The sequence below is a fragment of the Phoca vitulina genome, unplaced genomic scaffold, assembly GCF_004348235.1.
Source record: "Phoca vitulina isolate PV1807 unplaced genomic scaffold, GSC_HSeal_1.0 scaffold18, whole genome shotgun sequence".
Taxonomy (NCBI): domain Eukaryota; kingdom Metazoa; phylum Chordata; class Mammalia; order Carnivora; family Phocidae; genus Phoca; species Phoca vitulina.
The window spans coordinates 34,440,162-34,465,048 of NW_022589721.1; the positions used below are offsets into that span (position 1 = coordinate 34,440,162).

The 24,887-nt window shown below is 48.7% G+C and overlaps 1 protein-coding gene across 2 annotated transcripts; it reads left to right on the top strand.

Moving 5' to 3' along the window:
* Nucleotides 1-10,600: 10,600 nt before the first annotated feature.
* On the top strand, nt 10,601-23,951 carry ZNF623 (zinc finger protein 623). 2 transcript variants are annotated; one of them, XM_032415960.1, is made up of 2 exons: nt 10,601-10,970; nt 19,936-23,951. In XM_032415960.1, the coding sequence occupies exon 2, from the start codon at nt 20,000-20,002 to the stop codon at nt 21,509-21,511; it is 1,512 nt and encodes a 503-aa protein (XP_032271851.1). In that variant the 5' UTR covers nt 10,601-10,970; nt 19,936-19,999; the 3' UTR covers nt 21,512-23,951. The 2 variants fall into 2 exon arrangements, with proteins under 2 accessions (XP_032271851.1, XP_032271850.1); XM_032415959.1 differs by lacking the exon at nt 10,601-10,970 and adding an exon at nt 11,588-11,673.
* The last annotated feature ends 936 nt before the right edge of the window (nt 23,952-24,887 follow it).

The window sequence follows — 24,887 nt, forward strand, 5'->3', positions numbered from 1 at the left end:
CGGGCCCCCCGGTGGCAGCCCCGCCCGGTCCCTCGGGGCCCCCGGTGGCAGCCCTGCCCCGTCCCTCGCCCCCCCGCCCCCCTCAGCGTGACTGGTCTGCCCGGTCCTTAGGGCCCTCCGGTGAGTGGTCTGCCCTGGACCCGCGGGCCTTCCCTCTAAATGCGGGTAGTTCCCGCAGCCGACCCTGTTCACACACTGGTAAATAGAAAGTGCGCAGTCCTCCGATCTTGACACCACTTACGATGAAAATATCCTCCATTTAAACTCTCCATGAAGTTAGTGTTTTGCTGTGACTGGAAGTCAGCGCGGTACCCCGTGTCTGGGCGCTCTGGTGATGGGAGGCGGGGTGGCCGAGACACCGAAGACCCTGTTTCCCCAACTGCTGTGTGTTCATCCCACACGACTTCCTTTCCCTGCGTTCATTTCACCAGTTACTAATTGTGTTGTTATAATCAAAATCTGTCACATAATTTGTATTCTGTTGACCATAACACCAGATTAGACAGTCTTTCCTAAGTCATTATAGTTTTTTGATTTTGCTTTTTTGTTTTTTACTTTGCTTCAATTTGGAGAAACTGCTTTGCTGAGGCAGTAGCAACTGGAATTGTCAATAAAATCCCAAAAGCAGTACTTAGATCCAGAAGTGAACCATGGATTTTATACATCACATTCCCACATTGTGAGAGGGCTGCATATGATGATTAACCGGCATTGCAGAAAATGTTAGCAAATATTTTAATTCAAATTTAAAATCCTCAACCCCATGGAGTGTCATTTACCATCTCTTACAGCAGCAACATACAATATTTCATAAGTTCTTTCACATTTTAGAATGCTGGAATAGGGGCGCCTGGGTGGCTCAGTCGTTAAGCGTCTGCCTTCAGCTCAGGTCATGATCCCAGGGTCCTGGGATCTAGCCCCGCATCGGGCTCCCTGCTCGGCGGGAAGCCTGCTTCTCCCTCTCTCACTCCCCCTGCTTGTGTTCCCTCTCTCGCTGTGTCTCTCTGTCAAATAAATAAATAAAATCTTTAAAAAAAAAAAATAGAATGCTGGAATATTATTTAAAAAACTCTATTTACAACTTTTTTTAATTGGCATTATGCTTTCATCTGTAACAGAAAGTCATTTTTATTAAAATTACATTTGGGCTTTTTAAATTTTTTTATTTTTTAATTTAACTTCAGTTAATTAACATATAGTGTATTATTCATTTCAGAGGTAGAGGTCAGTGATTCATCAGTTGCATATAACACCCAGTACTCATCATATCACGTGCCCTCCTTCATGCCCATCACCCAGTTACCCCATTCCCCCCATCCCTCTCCACTGTAACAACCCTCAGTTTGTTTCCTATAGTTAAGAGTCTCTTATGGTTTGTCTCCCCCTCTGATTTCATCTTATTTTATTTTTCCCTCCCTTCCCCTATGAGTCTCTGTTTTGTTTCTTAATTTCCACATATGAGTGAAATCATGTGATAATTGTCTTTCTCTGATTGACTTATTTCGCTAAGCATAATACCCTCTAGTTCCATCCACGTCATTGCAAATGGCAAGATTTCATTCTTTTTGATGACTGATAATAATCCATTGTATGTATATACCACCTCTTCTTTATCCATTCATCTGTCGATGGACATCTGGACTCTTTCCATAGTTTGGCTATTGTGGACATTGCTGCTATAAGAATTGGGTTGCAGGTGTACATTTGGGCTTATTTTTGTGAGAATTTTCTCCATGGTCATACAAACATTTTTGTTTCTCATTGTTTCAACTTCACATATTTATTGGAACATTACTCTTGCATGTTTCTTCTTTTCTTGTCAGAGAGAGAGAGGGAGAGAGAGGGCACAAGCAGGGGGAGCGGCAGAGGGAGAAGCAAGCTCCCTGCTGAGCAAGGAACCCTATGCGGGACTCGATCCCAGGACTCTGGGATCATGACCTGAGCTGAAGGCAGCGGCTTAACAGACTTAACCGAGCCACCCAGGTGCCCTCTACTCTTGCATGTTTCATGTGCCGTTTCCATAAGTTTAGAAAAACATTTTCTCTAAAATTAAATGAATCTATTTTACTTTATTTTTTTTTAAGACTTATTTATTTATTTAACAGAGAGAGAGCATGCACAAGCAGGGGGAGCGGGAGAGGGAGAAGCAGGCTCCCCACTGAGCAGGGAGGACCCCAAGATCACGACCCCAGCTGAAGGCAGCTGCTTAACTGACTGAGCCACCCAGGCGCCCCAATTAAATAAGTCTACTTTAAAATCCCTTTGAAAGTGGAATTATCAATCTTAGCTCTTTTTGTTTTTTTGGTTTTTTTAAAGATTTTATTTATTTATTTGACAGAGAGAGACACAGCGAGAGAGGGAACACAAGCAGGGGGAGGGGAGAGGGAGAAGCGGGTTTCCCATGGAGCGGGGAGCCCGATGCGGGGCTCAATCCCAGGACCCCGGGATCATGACCTGAGCCGAAGGCAGATGCTTAACGACTGAGCCACCCAGGCTTTTAATACTTATTTTATTTTTGTACCAAACAAGTAAACTTTTTAAGATTTTATTTATTTGTGAGAGAGAGAGTGAGCACAAGGGTGGGTGGGGGGTAGTGAGAGGGAGAAGCAGGCTTCCCGCTGAGCAGGGAGCCCGATGCAGGGCTCAATCCCAGGACCCTGGGATCATGACCTGAGCTGAAGGCAGACGCTTAATGACTGAGCCACCCAGGTACCCCAATGTTTATTTATTTATTTTATTTTTTAATTTTTTTAATTTACGTTCTGCCTAAGCCTATTTTTTTTAAAGGTCTTTATCCATTTATTTGACAGAGAGACAGAGATAGTGAGAGAGAGCACGAGTGGGGAGGAGATTGAGAAGCAGTCTCCCTGATGAGCAGGGAGCCTGACACTCAATCACAGGACCCTGAGATCACGACCGGAGCCGAAGGCTGATCCCCAACTGACTGAGCCACCCAGTGTTTTGTGGTTTTTTTTAAAGCTTTTCACATTAAGTCAAAGCCTGTACCATTTTACAATGAGTAAAATCAGTGAAATACTCATCAATTTTTTCTTTGTTTTCATTTTTGGAAATTCATCATCATAGGCAATAAATATTGGTTGTTGGTGTCTTTGCCCTGATGTGGTCTAATGAAATGCGCTTGTAACAGATGCTGGTTTGGGTCTGTGCACCGCGTGTCCAGACATTAGAGGTGGGCATGGCTGGCTCCAGCTCACAATACTCTCCACGTTTATTTCACGGGAGAGTCTGTTTCAAGGAGTGAGGGAGCGTGGAGCAGACGACTACTGAGTAACACAAAACAACTACTGAGGCCAGTTTTTTTTTTTTCCTTTCAAAAACTGCATTTATACCACACACCATTTAGGATGGCAACTGTCAAAAACACAGAAAACAAGTGTTGACAAGGATGTGGACATATCGGTGCCCTCATGCCCCACTGGTCAGGTTCTGACGGGGGCGGCTGCGGCGCCGTTGTCTGGGTGTGCACCCCAAAGAATGGAAAGCAGGGACTCAAGCAGATATCTGTGCACCATGTTCCTAGCAGCATTATTCACAATAGTCAAAAAGTGGGAGGCTTTTTTCCTTAATCAAAAAAAAAAAAAAAAAATGTCGTTTGTGACTTCTTGACTTAAAGCAAGATGAAAACCACCCCCTCAATCCTTGTGAACCATTGGGCTGGGAGGAAAGAGGGGCAGAGGGTTTGAACCTTGAAAAAGCAAACAACAAAGGGTAGTCATCCAAAGTGGGGCCATCTGTGCACCACTTTAAGGAAGATCAGAACAAGCCTTCCCACACTCCCAACAGGGCCTGCATTAACCTCCCTACATTGACCAGCCCTGAGGGAGGTCATCGTGTGGGCATGAGCAAGATGGAGGGCCAAAGATGGAGTCAGTGTGGTCAGCACTCCTCCACCAAGCCTCAAACTCACGTGGAATTAATTGCAAAGGACCCAGAAGAGACAACACAGTCTTGAAAAAGACAAGCAAAGTTGGGGGACTCACATTTCCTGAATTTCAAAATATACTACAAAGCTATAGTAACTAAAATACCGTGGTACCGGCACGAAGATAGCCATGGACACAAATGGGATAGAACTTGGAGTCCAGAAATACATCTATTTCAGTTGATTTCTGGCAAGGTTGCCAAGACCATTCAACAGGGAAGGAATAGTCTCTTCGACAAATGGGGCCCAGACAGCTGCATGTCCACGTGCAAAAGGAAGCTGAACCCCTACCTCACACCACATATAAGAGTCAACTTAAGGGGCACCTGGGTGGCTCAGTCGTTAAGCGTCTGCCTTCGGCTCAGGTCATGATCCCAGGGTCCTGGGATTGAGCCCCGCATCAGGCTCCCTGCTCAGCGGGAGGCCTGCTTCTCCCTCTCCCATTCCCCCTGCTTGTGTTCCCTCTCTCGCTGTCTCTCTCTGTCAAATAAATAAATAAAATCTAAAAAAAAAAAAAAAAAAAGAGTCAACTTAAAATGGATCAAAGACCTTTAAAAGATCTTAGAAGAAAACAGGGGTAAATCTTCATGATCTTGGTTTTGGCGATGGATTTTTATTTTTTTTTTTTTATTTTTATTTTTTTTAAGATTTTTTTTTAATTTATTTATTTGACAGAGAGAGACACAGTGAGAGAGGGAACACAAGCAGGGGGAGTGGGAGAGGGAGAAGCAGGCTCCCCGCAGAGCAGGGAGCCCGATGCGGGACTCGATCCCAGGACCCTGGGATCATGACCTGAGCTGAAGGCAGTCGCTTAACCAACTGAGCCACCCAGGCACCCGGCAATGGATTTTTAGATATGACATCAACAAAGAACAAAAGGAAAATAGACAAATTGAATTTTATCAAATTTTTAAAATTTGTGCATCAAAGTACACTATCAAGAGACTGAAAAGACATCCCACAGGGGCACCTGGGTGGCTCATTTGGTTGAGTGTCCAACTCTTGGTTTTGGGTCAGGTCATGATCTCATGGGTTGTGGGATCGAGCCTACTTGGGATTCTCTCTCTCCCTCTTCCTCTCCCCCCCTCTTCTCAAATGAATAAATAAATCTTAAAAAAAAACAAAACAAAGAAAAGACATCACACAGAATGGGAGAAAATATTTGCAAATCATATATCTGATAAGGGCCTGGTATCCAGAACATATAAAGAACCCTTAAACCCCATAACAAAAAGACAACTCAATTAAAATTGGGCAGACTATATTTTTTTAATGATTTTATTTATTTATTTATTTTTAAGGATTTTATTTATTCATTTGAGAAAGAGAGAGAGAGAGCACGAGCAGACGGGAGAGGGAGAAGCAGGTTCCCCAATGAACAGGGAGCCCGACATGGGGCTCGATCCCAGGACTCTGGGATCATGACCTCAGCTGAAGGCAGATGCTTAACCGGCCGAGCCACCCAGGTGCCCCTGGGTAGACCTTAATGGATATTACTCCAAAAGTATATATAAATGGCCAACAAGCATATGTTCAACCCCTCAGAGAGGTGCAAATCACAACCACAATGAGATACCACTTCACACCCACCGCAATGGTAATAATACTAATACTAGTAGGAAAACAAATGCTGAGTATGAGAAGAAACTGGGACCCCTGTGCACTGCTGGTGGGAATATAAGATGGTGCAGCCACTGTGGAAAACAGTTTGGTGGTTTCTCAAAAAGTGAAATACAGAATTACCATATGACCCAGCAGGTCCACTCCTGGGTATACGCCCACCAACCACGAGAAATGAAAGATATGTCCACACAGAAACTTGGACAGCAAAGTTTGTAGTAGCAGCACACATAACAGCCAAAGGGTGGAAGTAACCCAAATACTCGTCAATACCAAAATGTGGCATACCCACACTGTGGAATATTCTTTGGCAATAAAGAGGAATGAAGTACTGATTCTTACTACGGCCTGGATAAACCTTGAAAACATTCTGTTAAATGAGAAAAGTCACACACAGAAGGTCATTACCATATGATTCCATGTATATGAAATATCTAGAATAGGTAAATCCACAGAGACAGAATGCAGACGAGTGGCTGCCAGGAGCCAGGCTGGAGTGAGGGGAGGGGGGAGGGATGCACCTGCTTCATGGGTGCAGGTCTCTTCTCGGGCGGTTGACAATGTTCTGGAACCAGATGGTGGTGATGGTTGCACAACTTTGTGAATTATCCCTGAACTCTGTACTTTAATATGGTTAATTTTTTTTTAAAGATTTTATTTATTTATTCATGAGAGACAGAGAGAGAGAGAGAGAGAGGCAGAGGGAGAAGCAGGCTCCCAAGGAGCCAGGAGCCCGATGCAGGACTCGATCCCAGGACCCTGAGATCATGACCTGAGCCGAAGGCAGACGCTTAACCATCTGAGCCACCCAGGTGTCCCTAATATGGTTAATTTTATGTTATGTGAATTTCAACTCAGTTAAAAAAAAAAAAATCAATCTCAGGGGCGCCCGGGTGGCTCAGTCGGTTGAGCGTCTGCCTTCGGCTTGGGTCATGATCCCAGGGTCCTGGGATCGAGCCCCACATCGGGCTCCCTGCTTCTCCCTCTCCTTCTGCCTCTGCTCCCCCTGCTTGTGCGTGCTTTTTCTGACAAATAAATAAAAAAAATTAAAAAAAAAATCAATCTCAGAGAGAGGAGGTGACAGATTTGAGAGCCATTTCTGAGGAAGAAAGCAGAACATGGCAGCAGTCTGGATGCGGGCAGTGAGGGAGGGTGTTGAGGGTGAGAGTAAAGTATATACATTGGGGGGATTGGTGGGTGTACAAATGGGAAGAAGGTCCACAGGAGGATGAACAGTTGTGTTTGGAGGTGAGAGGGAAGCCAGAACTGAGGAAGGTCCTCCCTGTGTTGAATCTGAGTTATCTCCAGGACACGTAATTGAAGGTCTCTAGTAGGTGGCTAGCGGGAGCCGAGCATCTGGAGAGAGGAAGGGACGGGGGTCAGGGCAGAGAAGACAGTACTGTTTCATCCCTGTTGTTGGATACATGGTCTGAGAAGAAAAGAAGGCTGCGGATGGCACCTGATTTCCAGAGAGGAGAGCCTGACTGCCTCGTCTCAGTCACATGTGGACCGGGTGGCACTCCCAGGTTGGTAATACCGCGATCCGCGGATCCTAGGAAGTGCCACAAACCAAAACCGAGGTACTTTCCCAAAGAGAAAGGGGGAGGGGATAGGTGTGAGGCTAAAACCAGAGATGGTCATTACAGTCCACCCCCTGACCCCCCAGCATCCACAGAAGCCCATCTTCCCCTACAGCACTCAACACCTTCCTCTCAACCCTTCCCAACATAGTGCAGTTACCACACACGGCTGAACCCCCCGCCCCACAACTCCGGCCTGGGAAGATACCCCAATGTCTGGCCCCGGCTACACCCTGTCTCACACCTAGTATTTCTGGGACACACCTTCTCCAGTTTTTCTGGCGAGATTCCTCCATCCGTTTGCATCTTATGGACTTAATGTTGACTTTTAACTATTGAGACCACACCCTAGGAGGAAGAAGCTAGAGCAGAAAGGAAATTAACTTCATTTTTTTTTTTTTTAGGATTTTATCTCATGTTCTTAAGTAGGCTCCATGCCCAGTGTGGGGATCGAACTCACGACCCTGAGATCAAGAGTGGCATGCTGCACCGACTGAGCCCGCCAGGTGCCCCCCTGAAGTATGACCAGAACACAACGTGGCCATGACTGCGACACATTCGGGTAATAAATATGGCAAGAGCTGCAGTCCCTGCTAATGAAGTCTGAGGCAAACGGATTCTCTCCTCCGTGAGCAACCTGCTTCTCCTTTTCTGCGTGTGTGCAGTATTTTATCTTTGCATCTCAGGGGTTCCGTCGGCCGCGGGCATGCTGACTCCACTGTAGAACTCTCGGCTGTGAGATCCCTTGGTCCTTCAGCTCAAGCAGGTTCCCTTCCGTCCGCCCGCGGGCTCCGCAGCCGCGGGGAGGCACGGCCGCCTGCGCGGAAACCCGCTAGGCCCTCTTCCCCGCCAGCTGACCTAGTGGCGTGAGGATTCCTAAAGAGCCAGAATAACGCCTCACACTACACTCCCTTTCAAGTTTCTGTATTTCTGTATTTCCTCCAACGGCCATGTAGTGACTGCTTCTGTGATTAAGTTATTTCGCGTGTCTGTGAGGAATCGGCAGGACACATTCAGAGTTTGGCTGTGTGCGGTGACCCTTCCTCGGCCTGGAAGTGGCAGTGTGAGCAGCCAGGGAGCCCAGGGGCTCACGGGGGGGGGGGGGGGGTGTCACACGCCCCTTGCCCACCCAGCCTTCACCTGCCTCTTAGACGCTTCATGACCTCTGGCCTAGGGATCTCGTCTCCTATTTCTACCATGTGTTGTCATAGTTTTTAATGTTATTATCGTATAGCAAACATCCATACTGTACAGACTTTTTCTCTGGAGCGACAGGCTAAACAAGAACAGTTTAAACAAAATGCACACCTTCAACATTTCATACTGCCTGACTTAAGCAAAAAAAAAATCAGCGCCCACCAAAGTGACTGCAGGCCACCAGCGCCTACCAGTGTCGGGCCGAGCTGCCCAAAATGGAACAATCACATTCTGTGGCAACAAATCATCATCTGAAAATAAAAAGCCAGAACTGAATGAGGACTGGGATCTTGTCACCTGCAGATTCGCTTTGCCAGGTGCTCGTGGTGCATTGTGGGATGAAAGATCATCCAAAAACCCTATAGCCCATCTGGGCGCAAATGGCCTTCAGAACCCACCTATGTTGCAAATATAGACAATGACGTAGGTTTAAAAATACAATCCAGATTCATTTGAAAATGGTAGCTTTCAGAGCCTCGGTTTGTCCAGGTTGGTGTTACAACGGGGCAGACCAAGCAGGCTGCAGGATGGTCCCGCTGGCACCGGCGGGCCTGGCAGCTTCCTGCCCTGGGAACAGCCTGACTTGTTGGCTTGTGGTGCGGAGAGGCAGTCTGGCCCCCTGCACTGCCCCTCACCGGGGCGCTGGCTGCTTGGGCTGGGCCTGGGGCATCCTCCTCCAGCCCCCTGAGCTAACAGCCCTCGGGCTATGCAGCCCCAAGCCACCCCCCCCCCCCAGCAGCTGCTTCTAACTCGAATCCGCAGAGGTCCAAGCTGCACCGTGCATTGGGAATGCTTGGGAATGCTTGACTTCCGGATGGAGTTCTTGCCTCGTGCTGTTCCAGCAATGTAGGAGTGATCCACTTCCTCTCCAGCATTCAGTGTTGTCACTTTTTTATTTTAGCCATTCCAAGAGCTGTATTCTGATAGACACTCATCATGAGTGTAATTTGCATTTTCCTGATGGCTAACGACAGTGAGCATCTTCCTGTGTGCTTATTTGCTGTTTCTCTATATTTTTGGTGAAGTGTCTGTTCAGATCTTTTGTTTGTGTTCTAATTATTTGTTTTTTTTTAAAAAAGATTTTATTTATTTGTCAGAGAGAGAGTGAGGGAGCACAGGCAGGGGGAGCCACAGGCAAAGGGGGAAGCAGGCTCCCCACTGAGTAAGGAGCCCAACGCAGGACTCGATCCCAGGACCCTGGGATCATGACCTGAGCTGAAGGCAGACGCTTAACCGACTGAGCCACCCAGGCGTCCCTCTTTCTTTGTGTAGAGAATTTTTCAATATATCCTGGATACAAATACTTTGTTGGATATGTGATTTGCAAGTATTTCCTCCCACTTCTGGGAGCTATTTCTGTAGCTTGTCCTTTCATCCTCTCAACAGAGCTTCTTGAAGACCATGAAGGTCTGTGGGTTGTGCATTTGCAACATACGTAATATGCCAATAATTTGTATCCAGACTAAAAACTAAACTCCACCAAATCACAAAGAAAAAGCCAGCCCAGTGGAAAAATGGGGCAAGGTCATTTCAGTCAGAGTCCATCAGTTCAAATGACTAATAAATATGGAGGTTTGGCCTGATTATAAATCAGATTTGTTCACTGAAGCAGCTGGAGGGGTCGGGGAGGAGCCCAGGGGACCACTTGGGGAGGATGGTGATGTTTTATTGCGGAGCTCACATAGGAGGATACATTTGGCAAAACTACTTATCACATGTATTTATTAAAAACAACTGCATATGGGGCGCGTGGGTGGCTCAGTCCTTAAGCGTCTGCCTTCGGCTCAGGTCATGATCCCAGGGTCCTGGGATAGAGCCCCGCATTGGGCTCCCTGCTCAGCGGGAAGCCTGCTTCTCCCTCTCCTACAACTCCCCCCCCCCCCTTGTATTCCTGCTCTTGCTATCTCTCTGTCAAATAAATAAATCTTAAAAAAAAAAAACCTGCATGCTTGTAAATGACGTCTCACTGAATTTGATAACAAGAACAGAATACTGCCCTTCACCCCTTAGACTGGCAAATTTCAGAAAGTCAGACACTAAGTGCTGGTGAAGATGCAGGGAAACGAGTTCTGCCACCACCGTAGCCGGAGTATAAATTATGACAGTCACTGAAAAGCAAACCCGGCAACATGTTAAGCTGCAATCTTTACAGTTAATCCCGTCTCTGGGCCCGTCGCCTAGAGAAATCCTTGCTCGGACATGGGAATACTGTACAAGGATCTGCTCTCTTGCATTATTTGCAGTAGAGAAAAGCGGGGAACAAACGAAACGCTCATTAATCAGGAGGGGTACAGAGCGCAGTCTGAGCGGGTGCACCAGACCAACTGTGCGCGTTAACACGGGCTGATTTAAAACAACGCTCAGTACAAACAGCCAACCGCACAATGAGGTGATAGGTACCCCTGCCACCCGAGGGCTTAAAACGCACGCACGGAACGACGCCCAGTGTTGCCGCACACGCACAGGAGCCAGGGAGGGTGGCGCGGGCCGCCGAGCCGGCCCCCTCCCCAGCGGCCCCGTGGATCGGTGGGGGGGGGGGTTCCTCTCTCGCTTCTGCTCGCTCCTCGCATTGCTCTGCCTTGGCTACCAGGGCCCGGAGTCGTCCAAAGGGTCCCGTGCATCGCCTGCAGGTGGGGACCAGCGGCGCGGGAGTTCCCAACCGAGCCGCCCCGCCACGCGGGGCCTAATCTGACAGCTGCTCCGGCGCGCGGCGCGGGGGGCCTGTCTCCGGAGGCTTCTGCCGCTCGCCCAGGACCAGCCACACGGCCAGGGTAGGGGCGGGCCCCAGCGGCGGTCGGCTGGCCGCTCACTAGCTGTGTGAGCTCGCCTACGAGCCCCGACTTCTGCTTCAGCCCCCGCCTGCCAGAGCACGGCGTGCGAGGGCCTTCCCGCGGGGCTGTGGACGGAACGCCCCCGGCGACGCCGCCAGCGGCGGGGAGAGGAGGCCCCGAGCCGGCTCCCCGGCGGGTGGGCGGCCCCGGGCAGCTCGCAGGGCCGCCAGCCCTCAGAGAGCCTCCGCCGGCCGGGGCCTCCCCGCGGCGCCCCACCCCCACCGTCGAGCTCCGCCCGGCGGCAGCGCCGGCACCCGCAGCTCCGGGAGACGACACCGCGCGCGCGCACGTACGCTCGGGGACCGGCGGCGCCCCGGCTGCCGCAGCGCAGAGGCCGGACCTCGGCCGGCGGAAGCCCGAACCACCGAGAGGCCGCCGGCCCCGGGCGCCTAGAGCGGCCCCGGAAGCTCTCGGGGCTGGGCCTCGGCCGACTTCCGGCCGCGGCGTGTGGGTGGCGGTGCGGGCTTTGTCGGCGGGCGGGCGTTTCGCCGCGGGTGTACCGGTGAGTGGCTCGTTCCCGGCCGCGGGCCGGGGCGGGGGCGGCAGGGTCGTGCGGGCGGGCGGGTGTCGCGGGCGCGGCCTGCCCCGCACCTTCCGTCCCTGGGGAGCGCCCTGGGCGCAGACGCTCGGCGCCCGGGGACGCGCACCCACGCCGCGGAGCGCTTGGCTCCAGCGCCCGGCGTCGCGCTCTGCTGCTCGCAGCCCCTCCGGGCTGAGCTGCGGGGCGGAGGTGACGAGTGCGGGCGCGGGCAGTGCTGCTGTTTGCTCCGGGCAGAGGGAGCGCTCCAGACGGTCTCGCAGAGGGGCCGGGGTCTGAAGCCCCTGGTGCGGGAGGAGGGACGGAGCAGCCCCCGGTGCCCCGGTGGGGGTGCGGCGGGAGGGAATTGGGAGGAATAGACTTCCCGCCACACCGTGGGCCTGCAGAATTCTCAGGCGCGAGAGGGGCTGGCTGCGCTGTGGTGGCGCTTTCCTGAAGGCTCCCGTTCCCCTAGAAGTCGTTATCGGTCCCAGTGGATGCGGCCGCCGAGGTCGGGGACCTGGTACCCCCTCACACAGCGGTTACGTCATGGCGTCGGGATCTTTGGCTTGAGGGTCCCCAGGACTGTTAGTGGAGGCAGGCTTGGAGCTCGGGCAGTTTGTAGGCTTGTGCTCATCACCACCCTGCAGCACGTCTTTCCCCTGGGGCCCAGTCCCGACGGGTGATAGAAATAACTGCCTTTTGCCCACCTAGGATCTGCGATGCCCGCGTACCCCAGGCTTCAGGTGTACCTTGCTCCCTGTCCGCACAGATGGAGCCTTCCCCCGCGTCACAGACACAGCATTCTAACAGTGTGTTAATGCCGGCAGTAAGCACAGCGTGTCTCAGGGCAGGTAGAGAGGGGGACTGGGGGGAGGGACTGCTGCTCTTTCACAAGCCTGCACACACGGCTCCAGCCTCTCTCGGAGTGATGGTGATGGGTTCCTGACTCCGGGAAGGGTCTTGGGGATGATGTGGAGAGAGGGCAGAGCTGAGAAGGCCCAGACAACACTCATGAGCCAGAGGGAGGGGTGGTCTGGGAAGCCTCCCACCCCGAACCCAGCGGTGCCATTGAAGCGGTTCAAGGAGCTGTCAGGCATGTCCATGCAGCCTCGGGTCTCGGAAGATGGCTGGTGGAAGGACACTGGACTTGTCAGGAGAGGCGAAGGCCGTCAGTATCCTTGGGAGCAGGAACCAAAGTGCCGTGGGGTGGGATGGGGAGGAGACAGCAGCTAGTAGTTGGTTTGGCCTTAAGCAAGTCAGCTCCCTGGACCTCATGGATAGTTGTGAGAAAACGAGACACCTTGCCCAGTGACTGGCGCACACCAGGTTCTCAGTGCCCTTCATCCCTGCTCTGGCAGGAGCAGGTGCACATTCTCGTGCAGCTCTGGTTTGTGTTTCACTCAGGTGCCCCTTGCTCTTGTTATTCCCAAGGGTGAAGCTCAGCAACCTTCCTGCTTCCTCAAGGCTGTAAGCCACAGACAGGGACTCAGGCCAGCCTGTGAGTCCTTTACCAGTGCTCGGGAGAAAAAGCTCCTAGTGCCTATGTCGTGCACACTCCCCACTTGTCATCCCAAAGTTCACAGGGTCCCACTCCAGGTTAAGATCACACTTGATTTCCAGCACCGAGGATTGCCCCATCTCTCTCAACATCAGCTGTGTATTTGCACAATTTCATGTTACATTTTATCCAGCAGATTCTCTGTGTTGTAACAGAAAGGTAGGCCATGGTAGCTCCGTATGTTGTGGGGTCACAGGCTTGGTGTATTTTTACTTCCTTTTGTTCATTTCATTCAGGTTTCTTTCTTTCTTTCTTTTTCTTTAAGATTTTTATTTATTTATTTGACAGAGTGAGAGACAGAGAGAGAGGGAACACACACACAAGCAGGGGGAGTGGGAGAGGGAGGAGCAGGCTTCCCGCGGAGCAGGGAGCCCGATGCGGGGCTCGATCCCAGGACCCTGGGATCATGACCCGAGCCGAAGGCAGACGCTTAACAACTGAGCCACCCAGGAGCCCCTCATTCAGGTTTCTTTAAATGAAAGAATATCAATTCAATTTTGTTTGAATTCACAAAAAACAAGGAGCTAAGCAGAAACTGACAGATGGCTGATTTTCAGATAAATGTTTATTCAAAGCCAGGTATAACTCTCTAAAGTTAGGGGAAAATTATGAAGACCATTAAAAGACACATACTTTTTAAAGCTATTTTCTTGTAGACACATGTAAGCTTGTTTGCAAGGAGTACAACAGTCCTTTTAAACATAAAAATCATAAGATATTACTTCCAAAACAAAACCCAACATCCTACCCCCCCCTTCCTTTTTTAATTAAGAAAAGTGAGGCTTAAACTATCAGCTTACTTTTATAATACCCCATATGATCCTGTGACAGGTGACACTTGGGAAGGGAAAAAATCTACGATGGGGAAATGGGCACTGGAGGAAGGTAGGCCTGGATTTGAACCTTAGTGCTGCTTCTTACTAGTTTAGTGACCTTAGGGCAATTGTCTGTCTCTCTTAGTTTCCATTTTCTCATCTGTAGAGTAAATAATGGAGGGAACACCTGCTTTAGAAGGTTTAGAGCAGTGTGTGAGACAATGTGAGTCAGTTGCTCAGCACCGTGCCTGGTGGGGTTCGAGGGGACCTAATAAGTTGTACCCCACCTCTCCTCCTGAGTTCTGAACTGATGAGGCAAATGGCCGAACTGCCACCTCACTTCTGGGCAAAGGCTGGGTCAGAGCATCAGACAGACTCTAGTGCCTGCTCACCGGAAGCGCTGGTTGCTGGGGCCCCTCGGGGGCCGCTCCGCTGACCCTGCGGCTTGGAGGGGCCGAGCAGAGCGTGCGCCCCCGTGCAGCAGGTTTGTGCTGCCTGCCTGTTACTTGCCCAGACTTTTTATTCTGCTAACTCCTTCCATCTCCGGGGAGGAGAAAGGGCCAGGCAGGTGGGCCGAGCACCTCAGGGCACATGCCTGCCGAGACACCAGAGGCGCAGGGACGAATGTTCCTTCCGGTGTCTGATCCGGACAGGGGTTCACTGAGTCCCTGTGCCGGTCACAGAACCAGGCTAACATCTGTGTGGATGAACTTGAGGATGCCAGGATATATTATAAATGGGGGAAAGGTTGCGGATGGATGAGTGTAGTGTGATCCCATTTTTACTTTTGAAAATCAAGTTTCTGTGAGTATTTCTTCAAGCAAAGTGTCAATGAATGTGTGTTACCAAAACAGCTAACAGTGGTAATCTGTTGAATTGGTGGGAATTCTCATCATCTAAATTTTGTCTGTATTGTCTACACTTTTTTTATTATTTGAAATATTTTTATGACGTGTATGTTTGTGATGGCTAAGGATTAAAAAGATACAAAAGTAAAACAGGATGTAAAACTGAGTGGTATAGTCCTGATTTCATAAAAATACTAGTGCAGAAAAGATACCAGAGGAAAATGTTCACTGGTAATCTTAGTGGTGGGGTTAAAGGTCATTTTATAATTTTTCTTTTTTCAGTTTTTCTGTTGTTTTCACTTTCTCAATTGGCATAATTTACCTTATAGCTTGAAAAAATAACTGAAGTAATTTTTATAAGCAGCAGAAAGATTTTTTTTTTTTTTTTTAGATTTTATTTATTTGACAGAGAGAGACACAGCGAGAGCAGGAACACAAGCAGGGGGAGTGGAAGAGGGAGAAGCAGGCCTCCCGCCGAGCAGGGAGCCCGATGTGGGACTCGATCCTGGGACCCCAGGATCATGACCTGAGCCGAAGGCAGACTCTTAACAACTGAGCCACCCAGGCGCCCAGCAGAAAAATTTTTTTAAGCCAAGTTATTGAGCCTTTAACTCCGAAAACCACCCTCAGTGAGTGCCAGGAGGCAGGCCTCGTCTGCGCCGTATCACCGCTCCGCTGAGTGGGTCGCTGCTCCAGGGGGCTGTGTTGGCAGATGAATTACCAGGGAGATCTCTTACGGACAGAAATGCCTGCCACGGACTTGTGCTTAGCTCCTTGTCCTTATTGCCAGTTATTGGTGTGTGGGTTCAGTTTCTTTTTCATCACTGGGAGCCTTGGTCTGAGTAATCAGCTTGTTTCTTAGTATTACTTAAGCATTATTCAAGTTGCTGTGACAGAGATTCAAAATAGTGTTTTTAATAGTGTTTTTAACTTCTTGTTCCGCTTTGCCTACCTGGTGGCTCTGGCCGTCAAGGCCGTCTGGCAGCCTGGCTGCTTTGCCTCATCCATGTGTCACTGTGGGGAGGGAGAGGGGACGTGGAGGTAGGGGCCCTGCACACACCCATTCCAGTCCCAGCTCATGGGCTGGATCTCAGTCACAGGGTCACACCTAACTTCAGGGGACTCTACGAGGTGTAGTCATTTGCTGGGTGGCCATGTGCCTACTCATATTTTAGGTGGCATTTCTGTCACTCAGAGGGAGCAGAGATTCTGGGCAGTCTTCAGTCTGCCACAGTCTACCCCACTGGCCACTCTTTGTCCCACACCAAGTACTTCCTCTGGCCCAGAGGGTGGGGTGTGTCTTTTCTCACCAGGTGCCAGTGCAGCTTCCCACAGTCATACTCTAAATTCATATGAGCCCCGGCCACCCTGAATGTTGTCTCCATCACCTGCCAAAAGCAGCATGACTGTATGGACTCACCCACTCAAGAAGGGGAAGAATTGCTGTCCACAGCTGCACTGGTTCCCCATGGAATTTGCAAGAGTGTCTTGACCAGGTGACCCCTAAAGTGAGCAGTCCTGGGACCTGGGACCCAGCAGTCACTCCCAGGTATACACCCAGCAGAAACGAGGATCCTCATCTACCAAAAGACAAGTACAGGAGTGTTGACAGCAGCTTTAATCATCCCCGCAAACCACAGATAACTCAGGTGTCAGTGAGAAGTAGACTGTGACCTATCATGCGGTGGTGTGCTGGGCATCCGTGAAAAGAGTGAGCTGCTGGTGCCTGCAGTGTTGATGACTTTCCAGGCAGAATACTGAGTTTAAGCAGATACATATTTGGGGGAGTGATGAAAATGTTCTGCAAGTGGATGGTTGTGATGGCTTTGCATTTAGGAATATTCAAAAAACACTGAGCTGTGTACTTTAAGATGGTGAGTTTTATGGTATGTGTTATAATTAAGAGTCTGCCTCTTGGTTTTGGCTCAGGTCATGATCTCAGGGTTGTGAGATCAGGCCCTGCGTCGGGCTCTGTGCTCAGCGCAGAGTCTGCTTGGGATTCCCTCTCTCCCTTCCCCCTCAGCCTTTCCCCCTGTGTGCGCCCGCGCACACTCTTTCTCTCAAATAAAAGCTTTTTTTAAAAATGGGTACATGATGAATAAAATGCAGGCACAGAAACATGTTGTATAATTCTGTTTAAATGAACTTATTTATTTATTTATTTTTTTAAAGTAAGCTGTACCCCTAGCATGGGGCTTGAATTCACAACCCCAAGATCGAGAGTCGCATGCTCTGCTGACTGAGCTGGTGAGGCGCCCCAATTGAGATTTTTTTAATGGGCAGAATTCTTCTATAATAAAAGAGGTGATTGCCCATGGAGGGGCAGCCTTTTGGATGACAGAAATGTTCTGTGTGGGCTTGGCGGTGGTTAAACAGGTGTCACAAGGAGTTCATCAAGATATGTGTGCTTTATGCAAGTTCTAGCTCACATAAAAGAGAAACACGTGTTGAAAGGATGCCCTGGCAGGGCCACAGAGCACATGTTACCTGGTTACTCCCTCTGCTTCTGCTCCCATTGCTGCTGCACCTCAGCCCCAGCTTTGCCCTCAGGGGCAGGTTCTTGTCCTTGATGTCCACATTGGAAATGCGTCTGGAAGGCATCCCTTCATGGGGTACACAGCAGGGTCTGTTTCCCACTGGTGCAGATTTGGGGCAAGAAGTGATTGTTTAGGGTCTTTTTTTTTTTTTTTTTAAGATTTTATTTATTTGGCAGAGGGAGAAGGAGAAAGAGGCTCCCTGCTGAGCAGGGAACCTGACATGGGGCTCGATCCCAGGACCCTGGGATCATGACCTGAGCCGAAGGCAGATGCTTCACTGACTGAGCCACCCAGGCGCCCCTGTTTGGGGTCATCTTGGATGGAGCTCCCTGGAAGTGGTGCTCTGGGGTTGGGATAACACTTGAGTTGCCCCCAGGGCACTCTAGGCTCCTGTGATTGACCAGGCTTTGGCTGTGGTATGGTAGGCATCTGAGATGGCCCTCCAAGATTCCTGGCCCCTAAGGTACACACACCTCCTCACAGCTACCATGGAGGGATTTTGCAGATGTAATTAAGGTCCCAAGTCAGCTGATGTAAGGTGGCAAGGCCCTAGGTGGGCCAACCTAGTCATGCATGCCCTTGGAAAGCAGTTTTCTGTAGCTGGTGGCAGAAGAGAAGTCAGAGAGGTGTTCTATGTGCTGTTCTTGGTGATACAGGTGTCCCTGGGAGCCGAGAGCAGCTGACAGCTGGCAAGGAGTCAGGGACAGTCCTCTGGTTGTAGGGAACTGATTTCTCCTGACACCTGAATGAGTTTGGAACAGGTTTCCCAGCACTTCAGGTGTGACCTTAGCCTGGCTGACTCCTGTGTGACCCTGAACAGGGATCCCAGTCACACTGGGTTGTTCTTTACACCTTGAGAGGTGTGAGATGACAGACGTACTGTTTTCTGCTGCTGTATTTGTGGTGCATTGTCCTGCAGTGATGGACGGCCAAGAGTGGGCATTCAGGGGGAGGGGCAGACCTTGGGGAAGGCAGAGTCCTGCCTACAGGTGGTTCCCAGTGGGGTGGAGGGTGGGGGTAGGCATCACTCTGAGCAGGGGAGCTGGGCATAGCACCCTGGCAACTGTAAGGTTAAATAACCCCTGACTGAACGAGCTTTTCCACAGTGACACACCAGTGGGATTCAGAGTGCCTTGTAGATCACCAGCACTCCTGCCAGTACTTATCTTCTCCCTAAAGGTTAGCAGTGCCTCAGTTCTCCCACCATGGATTGCTTTTGTCTGTTTTTTAACTCGATGTGAACAGAATCATGCAATATGAACTCTTTTGTGCCTAGCTTCTGCTGAACATTTCATCTGTGAGACTCATCTTTGCTTTTGTATAGCAGTTCTTCATTGCTACATATTAGTCTCTGGTAGAGTACTCTTCAATCTGTCCATCCCTCTGTTGGTTATTTTGGTGGATATAAATGCTGTGAACATTCCAGCTCTAGACTTGTACAGAGAAGGCTTGGTGCCATTGAGTGGATGAGAGGGGTGGGTTTTAGTGCCCAGGTGGAGGTGTTCACCCTAGGTTGGATCAAGGACAGTGTAGCGCATGTAAGGAGGGAGGGTATGGACAGGTAGGTTGGCACATTGGGCAGGAGAAATTTGATGTTCTCATCTCATTTTTTTTTTTTTTTAAGATTATTTATTTGACAGAGAGCAACAGCGAGAGAGGGAACACAAGCAGGGGGAGTGGGAGAGAGAGAAGCAGGCTCTCCTCTGAGCAGGGAGCCCGACGCGGGGCTCCATCCCAGGACCCTGGGATCATGACCTGAGCCGAAGGCAGGCGCTTAACGACTGAGCCACCCAGGCGCCCCTCATCTCATTTCTTCTGTTCTCTCATTGAGATAAGGGCATCAGCTGAGAAGGAGGAGGGAGTATTGGGCATTTGAGAAGAGAGGACAAAGCAGGGGTGATCTTGTAGGAGAATGAGGAAAGTGTAGACATTGACAGTGGCTCTCAGGGCCCCATTAATCAAGGCTTTGTAAATGTAGAGAGAGCTCAGTTGGCATAGATATGGACACAGAATGGGAAGCAAGTGGAATTTAACCCAAGTTGGGTTTTCCCATGCAGGGATGATAGAGGAAGGGCAGGGGGAGTTAGGATGATTATAATATATTACCCCAAATAAGCATAGTACTATAGAACATGGGATCTAAGCTGGGTACAAAGGGAAAGGAGGACAATGAAGAGGTGGCAAGATCAGTACATTTGTGTTTCTTTGGAAATATGTCTTAATTTTTTAAGAGTCCAAGCCACATCCCTCCCCATCTACCACCCAGCCACTCTGTCCCTGGAGTTGGGTGTTGGAGGTGGAGCCCCAGAGAAGCCTTCTAAAGTGGTTGAGGTAGGTGGTTGAGATGCACACTGGGGTAAAGAGTGTGGGCAGAGGAAATAGTCCTTTTCCCCACTCTTTGGATGAGTTTTGTCCCCCACCTGCTCCAGCAGATTCCTGTCTGTTGACAAAGGGAAAAGATGATCTTATTCTCTTTTATTTTCTAGAAACTTGTGACAAGAAGGTTACTCGGGAGCCTGAATTTCTGAGGATGGAAATCTGCCCAAGACTATGTCCGAAACACTCACAGTGATGGAGCCCCCTGCCTCTGAGTCTGGGGCATTCCCTGAACCCAGATTAGGGGGGCTGTTGGGAAACCCAGAAGGGCAGAGCCTGCGGAGCTGCCCCCCTCAGGAGGGCAGTTTCAGGGGGGTGACGGTTACCCATTGGAAGATCCAAGCAGGAGAGGCAGCTCGGGTGGGCAGTAAACCAGGAGAAAGCCCAGTTCTGAACTCAAACCTCCTTCTCCTCCAGAGAGAGCTTGTGGAAGGGGAAGCCCACCAGTGTGAGATTTGTGGCAAAAGCTTCACATTTAACTCGGACCTAGTTAGACATCAGATTTCTCATGCTGGGGAGAAACCTTACAGATGTGAGCAGTGTGGGAAAAGCTTCAGCCAGAGCTCCCACCTTGCTGAGCATCAGAGAGCTCACACTGGAGAAAGACTCTATGTGTGCAACATGTGTGGAAAGGACTTCATTCACTATGCAGACCTCGCTGAGCACCAGAGAGCACATGCAGGAGGAAAGCCATTCCGATGCATGCAGTGTGGGAGAGCCTTCCATCACAGCTCAGACCTGGTTCGGCACCAGCGAATTCATACCCGGGAGAGGCCTTTCGAATGCAAGGAGTGTGGGAAAGGCTTCAGCCAGAGCTCCTTGCTTATTCGCCATCAGAGAATTCACACAGGAGAAAGACCTTACGAGTGTAATGAGTGTGGAAAATCCTTCATTAGGAGCTCAAGCCTTATTCGACATTATCAGATTCACACAGAAGTGAAACAGTATGAATGTAAGGAGTGTGGGAAGGCCTTCCGTCATCGCTCAGACCTCATTGAACATCAGAGAATTCACACTGGAGAGAGGCCCTTTGAATGTAATGAATGTGGGAAAGCCTTTATTCGGAGTTCAAAGCTTATTCAACATCAGAGGATCCATACTGGGGAAAGGCCTTATGTGTGCAATGAGTGTGGGAAGCGCTTCAGCCAGACATCAAACTTTACCCAGCATCAGAGAATTCACACTGGAGAGAAACTCTATGAATGTAATGAATGTGGGAAAGCTTTCTTTTTGAGTTCATACCTTATTAGACACCAGAAAATCCACACTGGAGAGAGAGTATATGAATGTAAGGAATGTGGGAAAGCTTTTCTCCAGAAAGCCCATCTCACTGAACATCAGAAAATCCACACTGGGGATAGGCCTTTTGAATGTAAGGACTGTGGGAAAGCTTTCATTCAGAGTTCCAAGCTGCTTCTACATCAGATTATTCATACTGGAGAAAAGCCTTATGTATGTAGTTACTGTGGGAAAGGCTTTATTCAGAGGTCAAACTTCCTTCAACACCAGAAAATTCATACCGAAGAGAAACTCTATGAATGTAGTCAGTATGGGAAAGACTTCAGCTCAACCCCAAACTTTAAAAATAATCAAGGTGTTCACCAAGAAGGACTTCCTTTGAGTAAGACCACCATACATTTGGGTGAGAAGTCTGCAGGTCAGGGGGAACATATAGATAACTTATAAAATAATGACTCTCCAACTCAGTGAGTGATATTTAGAAGGGAGTGGAATGAGTCCTAACTCATATGATTTTGGAGGTGTCAGCGTTTTCGAAAGTCCTAGGCAGGGCTGCTTTCAGAGTGGGCTGTCACCTACCACTGTGCAGCAGCACTGGGGTGCTGTCCTCCACTACGAACGTGTGACGTCAGGAGAGCCATGTGACTGGACAGCTGGCTTTGAGCTGGAGCAATGCTGGGGGATGGGCTAGGTCTCAAGCTTTCTATATGTTATTGCACAATTACAATTCACCCAAGTTAAAAATCCTTTTTAAGGCAGAACTATGTATCTTAATACTTAAAAAAAGAATATCATGTGGTAAGTTTTGATCTATCAAAAAGGCAAGTTGGAGAAAGACCTTTGTTATTTAAAACCACAAGTTGGTTCCCGATTGTCCTTAGGATAATTTCCAAGCTCCCAGTCCTGCTTTCTAAGGCCTTTTGCTTCCTGGCGTTTCATCTCCCACTGCTTAATCTCCTGCCACATGGTTGGCGTGCAGCAACACTAACTGCTTGACATTCCCACTTAACCCAAGCTGCACCTGCATCCTTCTCTTTGTCCTTGTTTGAATGCTCTCCACTCCACACCTGGATAATTCCTCATTAGGAGTCAGGACCCATCTCAGGCATCGTGTCAGGCTCAACCAGTTACCCCTCTGTGCTTGTGTTGCTATGAGCACTTCTATTACTGCACTCACTTTGGTATATCAAAATTATGTTTTTATTTACCATCTCTTTCATTATTACACTACTAATTCCTTCAGGACATGGTCATAGTTGATTATGTGTCCCTGGTACCTAGTGCAAGGCAATAAAAAGCACACCCAAATCTATGTGTAATTGGCTCTTCTCTTGCTTTGTACTGCTGTAGTTTAAATTTTTGGATTTTGTTGTTTTCTAACAGTATAATTTACTGGTCTACTGGAAATATCTTCTCTCAGCCCTGTTGATGTCTTCTGCCTATATGTAACTCAGAAGTTGTAAGCAGTAGCTAGTGGAAGACTAGCACGCCTCATATTTATGCCTTTAGAGCTCACCCATGACCGTCTACTTGCTTTTGGGGAGTGTTGCCTTCACCTGGTCGCCTGCATATCTTTCTAATCCACTCAAGGGGCACACAGTCCCAGTGCACTGCTCAAGGTTTTCTGTCTCAGCAGTTCCATGATTGACCTCTTCTGGTCACTTTCCCCGCTTTCTGGCTCATTTTGTCATTTATCTGAAAATGTATTGATCTAGAAGGACCAGGGCTGAACACTTAGGAAACAGATGAAATTTTTGGGTCTGATGGAGAAGACACAGATCACTGCACAGAGCTAAGTGCTGAAGAAGTTCCACATTGTGTAGGAGCATAGGTAAGGAGGGGACTAATTTGGTGTGGAGGATCTGGGCCGGCTTCACAGAAGAGGTGACCCCAGAACTGAGAAAGAGCCATGGCAGCTAGAGAAGAGGATGACCTGGGAGAGGAATCTGCAGAGAAGGTACAGCAGACATGTCTTTGGGGAGCTGTAATACACAGTACATAATGGTCTACCCAACTTTCAGCTGCTGCCTCTGATTTTCTTTTCTCTGAACATTAACCAAAACAACCAGTTTTGAAATGACATGAACCAGTTTTTTTGCCTGTGAGGGCATATTCTGAGTTCTTAAATTCCAGCAACACTAGAAGCCTTCAGGGGGTAAGTGATAAAGAGGGGCATACAGTACTACATTTTCTGGAAAATTCCTCATTACTAGAGATGTTTCAAATGGTGCAGAAGAGATATTACCAGACCATTTCAATCAACTTCGGTGACGTCCAGTTTCCATACAGTAAAATACCTATTTAAAGTGTACAGAGCTTTGAAAAACCATATACCTGTGTAACCACCATTAGAATAAAGAAAAATAACATTCTTATCACCCAAACATGTTCCTTTTGCCCTTTCCCAGTTAATCCCACCCTAGTCCCAAGTACCTGCTTTGGGTCAGTGTAGATTAGTTTTGCTTGTGGGGCATCACATAAATGGACCCATACAGTATGTAATTCTGTGTGTCTTGACTTCTTTTGCTTTGGCATGTTTTAAAGACTCAACCAAGTAGTTATGTGTTTGGGTATCTCTCTGCTGAGTAGTGTTCCATTGTATGGACAAACCTTTGTTAATCATCCACCTGTTGATAGAAATTTGGGTTTCCAGATTTGGCTTTTATGAATAAAACTGCTATGAGCATTTGTGTAAAAGTATTTATTTGGACATGCCTCTTTATTTCACTTGGGTTAATGCATAGGAATTTAATTTCTGGGTTATACGTGTGTTTTTAACTTTATAAGAAATTGCCAAAAATTCTCTGTAGTGGTTGTACCATTTTACACTCCTCCCACAGTATGTCTGTTCCTGTTGCTGCACATCCCTTGCCAACACTTGATATTGTAACTTGTCTGAAATGTAATCCACCCTAGTTAGGTGTGATGGTGTCTCTGTGTGTTTCTAATTTGTATTTGTCTGCTCAGTGATGGTGTTGAGCACCTTCTCATGTGCATATTGCCATTTTGCCTCATCTTTTGTGATGTGTCTTTGCATCTCTTGCCCACTTTTAAATTGGGTGGTTTGTCTTTTTTTTTTTAAGATTTTATTTATTTGACAGCTCAAGCAGGGGGGAGTGGCCAGCAGAGGGAGAGGGAGAAACAGTCTCCCTGCTGAGCAAGGAGCCCGATGCAGGCTCGATCCCAGGACCCTGGGATCATGACCTGAACCAAAGGCAGACGCTTAACTGACTGAGCCACCCAGGCGCCCCATGTGGTGGTTTGTCTTCTTATTACTGACTTGTAAGACTCTTCTATTTCGTAGATGAAAGTCTCTTTCCAAATATGTTTTCATTATGAATACTTTTAGTCTTTGGCTTCCTTTTTCATTTTCTTTTGGGGGGGGGAGGGGCAGTGGGAGAGGGAGAGAATCTCTGTTTTCTTTTTTTTTTTTTTTTTTTTTTTAATTTTTATTTATTTGACAGAGAGAGAGACAGTGAGAGAGGGAACACAAGCAGGGGGAGGGGGAGAGGGAGAAGCAGGCTTCCCGCGGAGCAGGGAGCCCGATGCGGGACTCGATCCCAGGACCCTGGGATCATGACCTGAGCCGAAGGCAGACGCTTAACCGACTGAGCCACCCAGGCATCCCAGAATCTCTGTTTTCTTAATGGTATCTTTTGAAGGTAAGATTTTAAAACATTTTTAATTAAGTCCACAAAAATTTTTATAGTTTTTACTTCTTGAGTTCTGTCTAGGTTTTTAAAAAGCTATTTTCCAGTTGTTATTGCTAGTGTGTAGAAAACATTTGATTTTGGCTTGTTGACCTTGTATCCTGCAACCTAGA

Excerpts from the sequence above, each read along its gene's own strand:
- ZNF623 (XM_032415960.1), top strand. The coding sequence starts at position 20,000 with ATGTCCGAAACACTCACAGTGATGGAGCCCCCTGCCTCTGAGTCTGGG.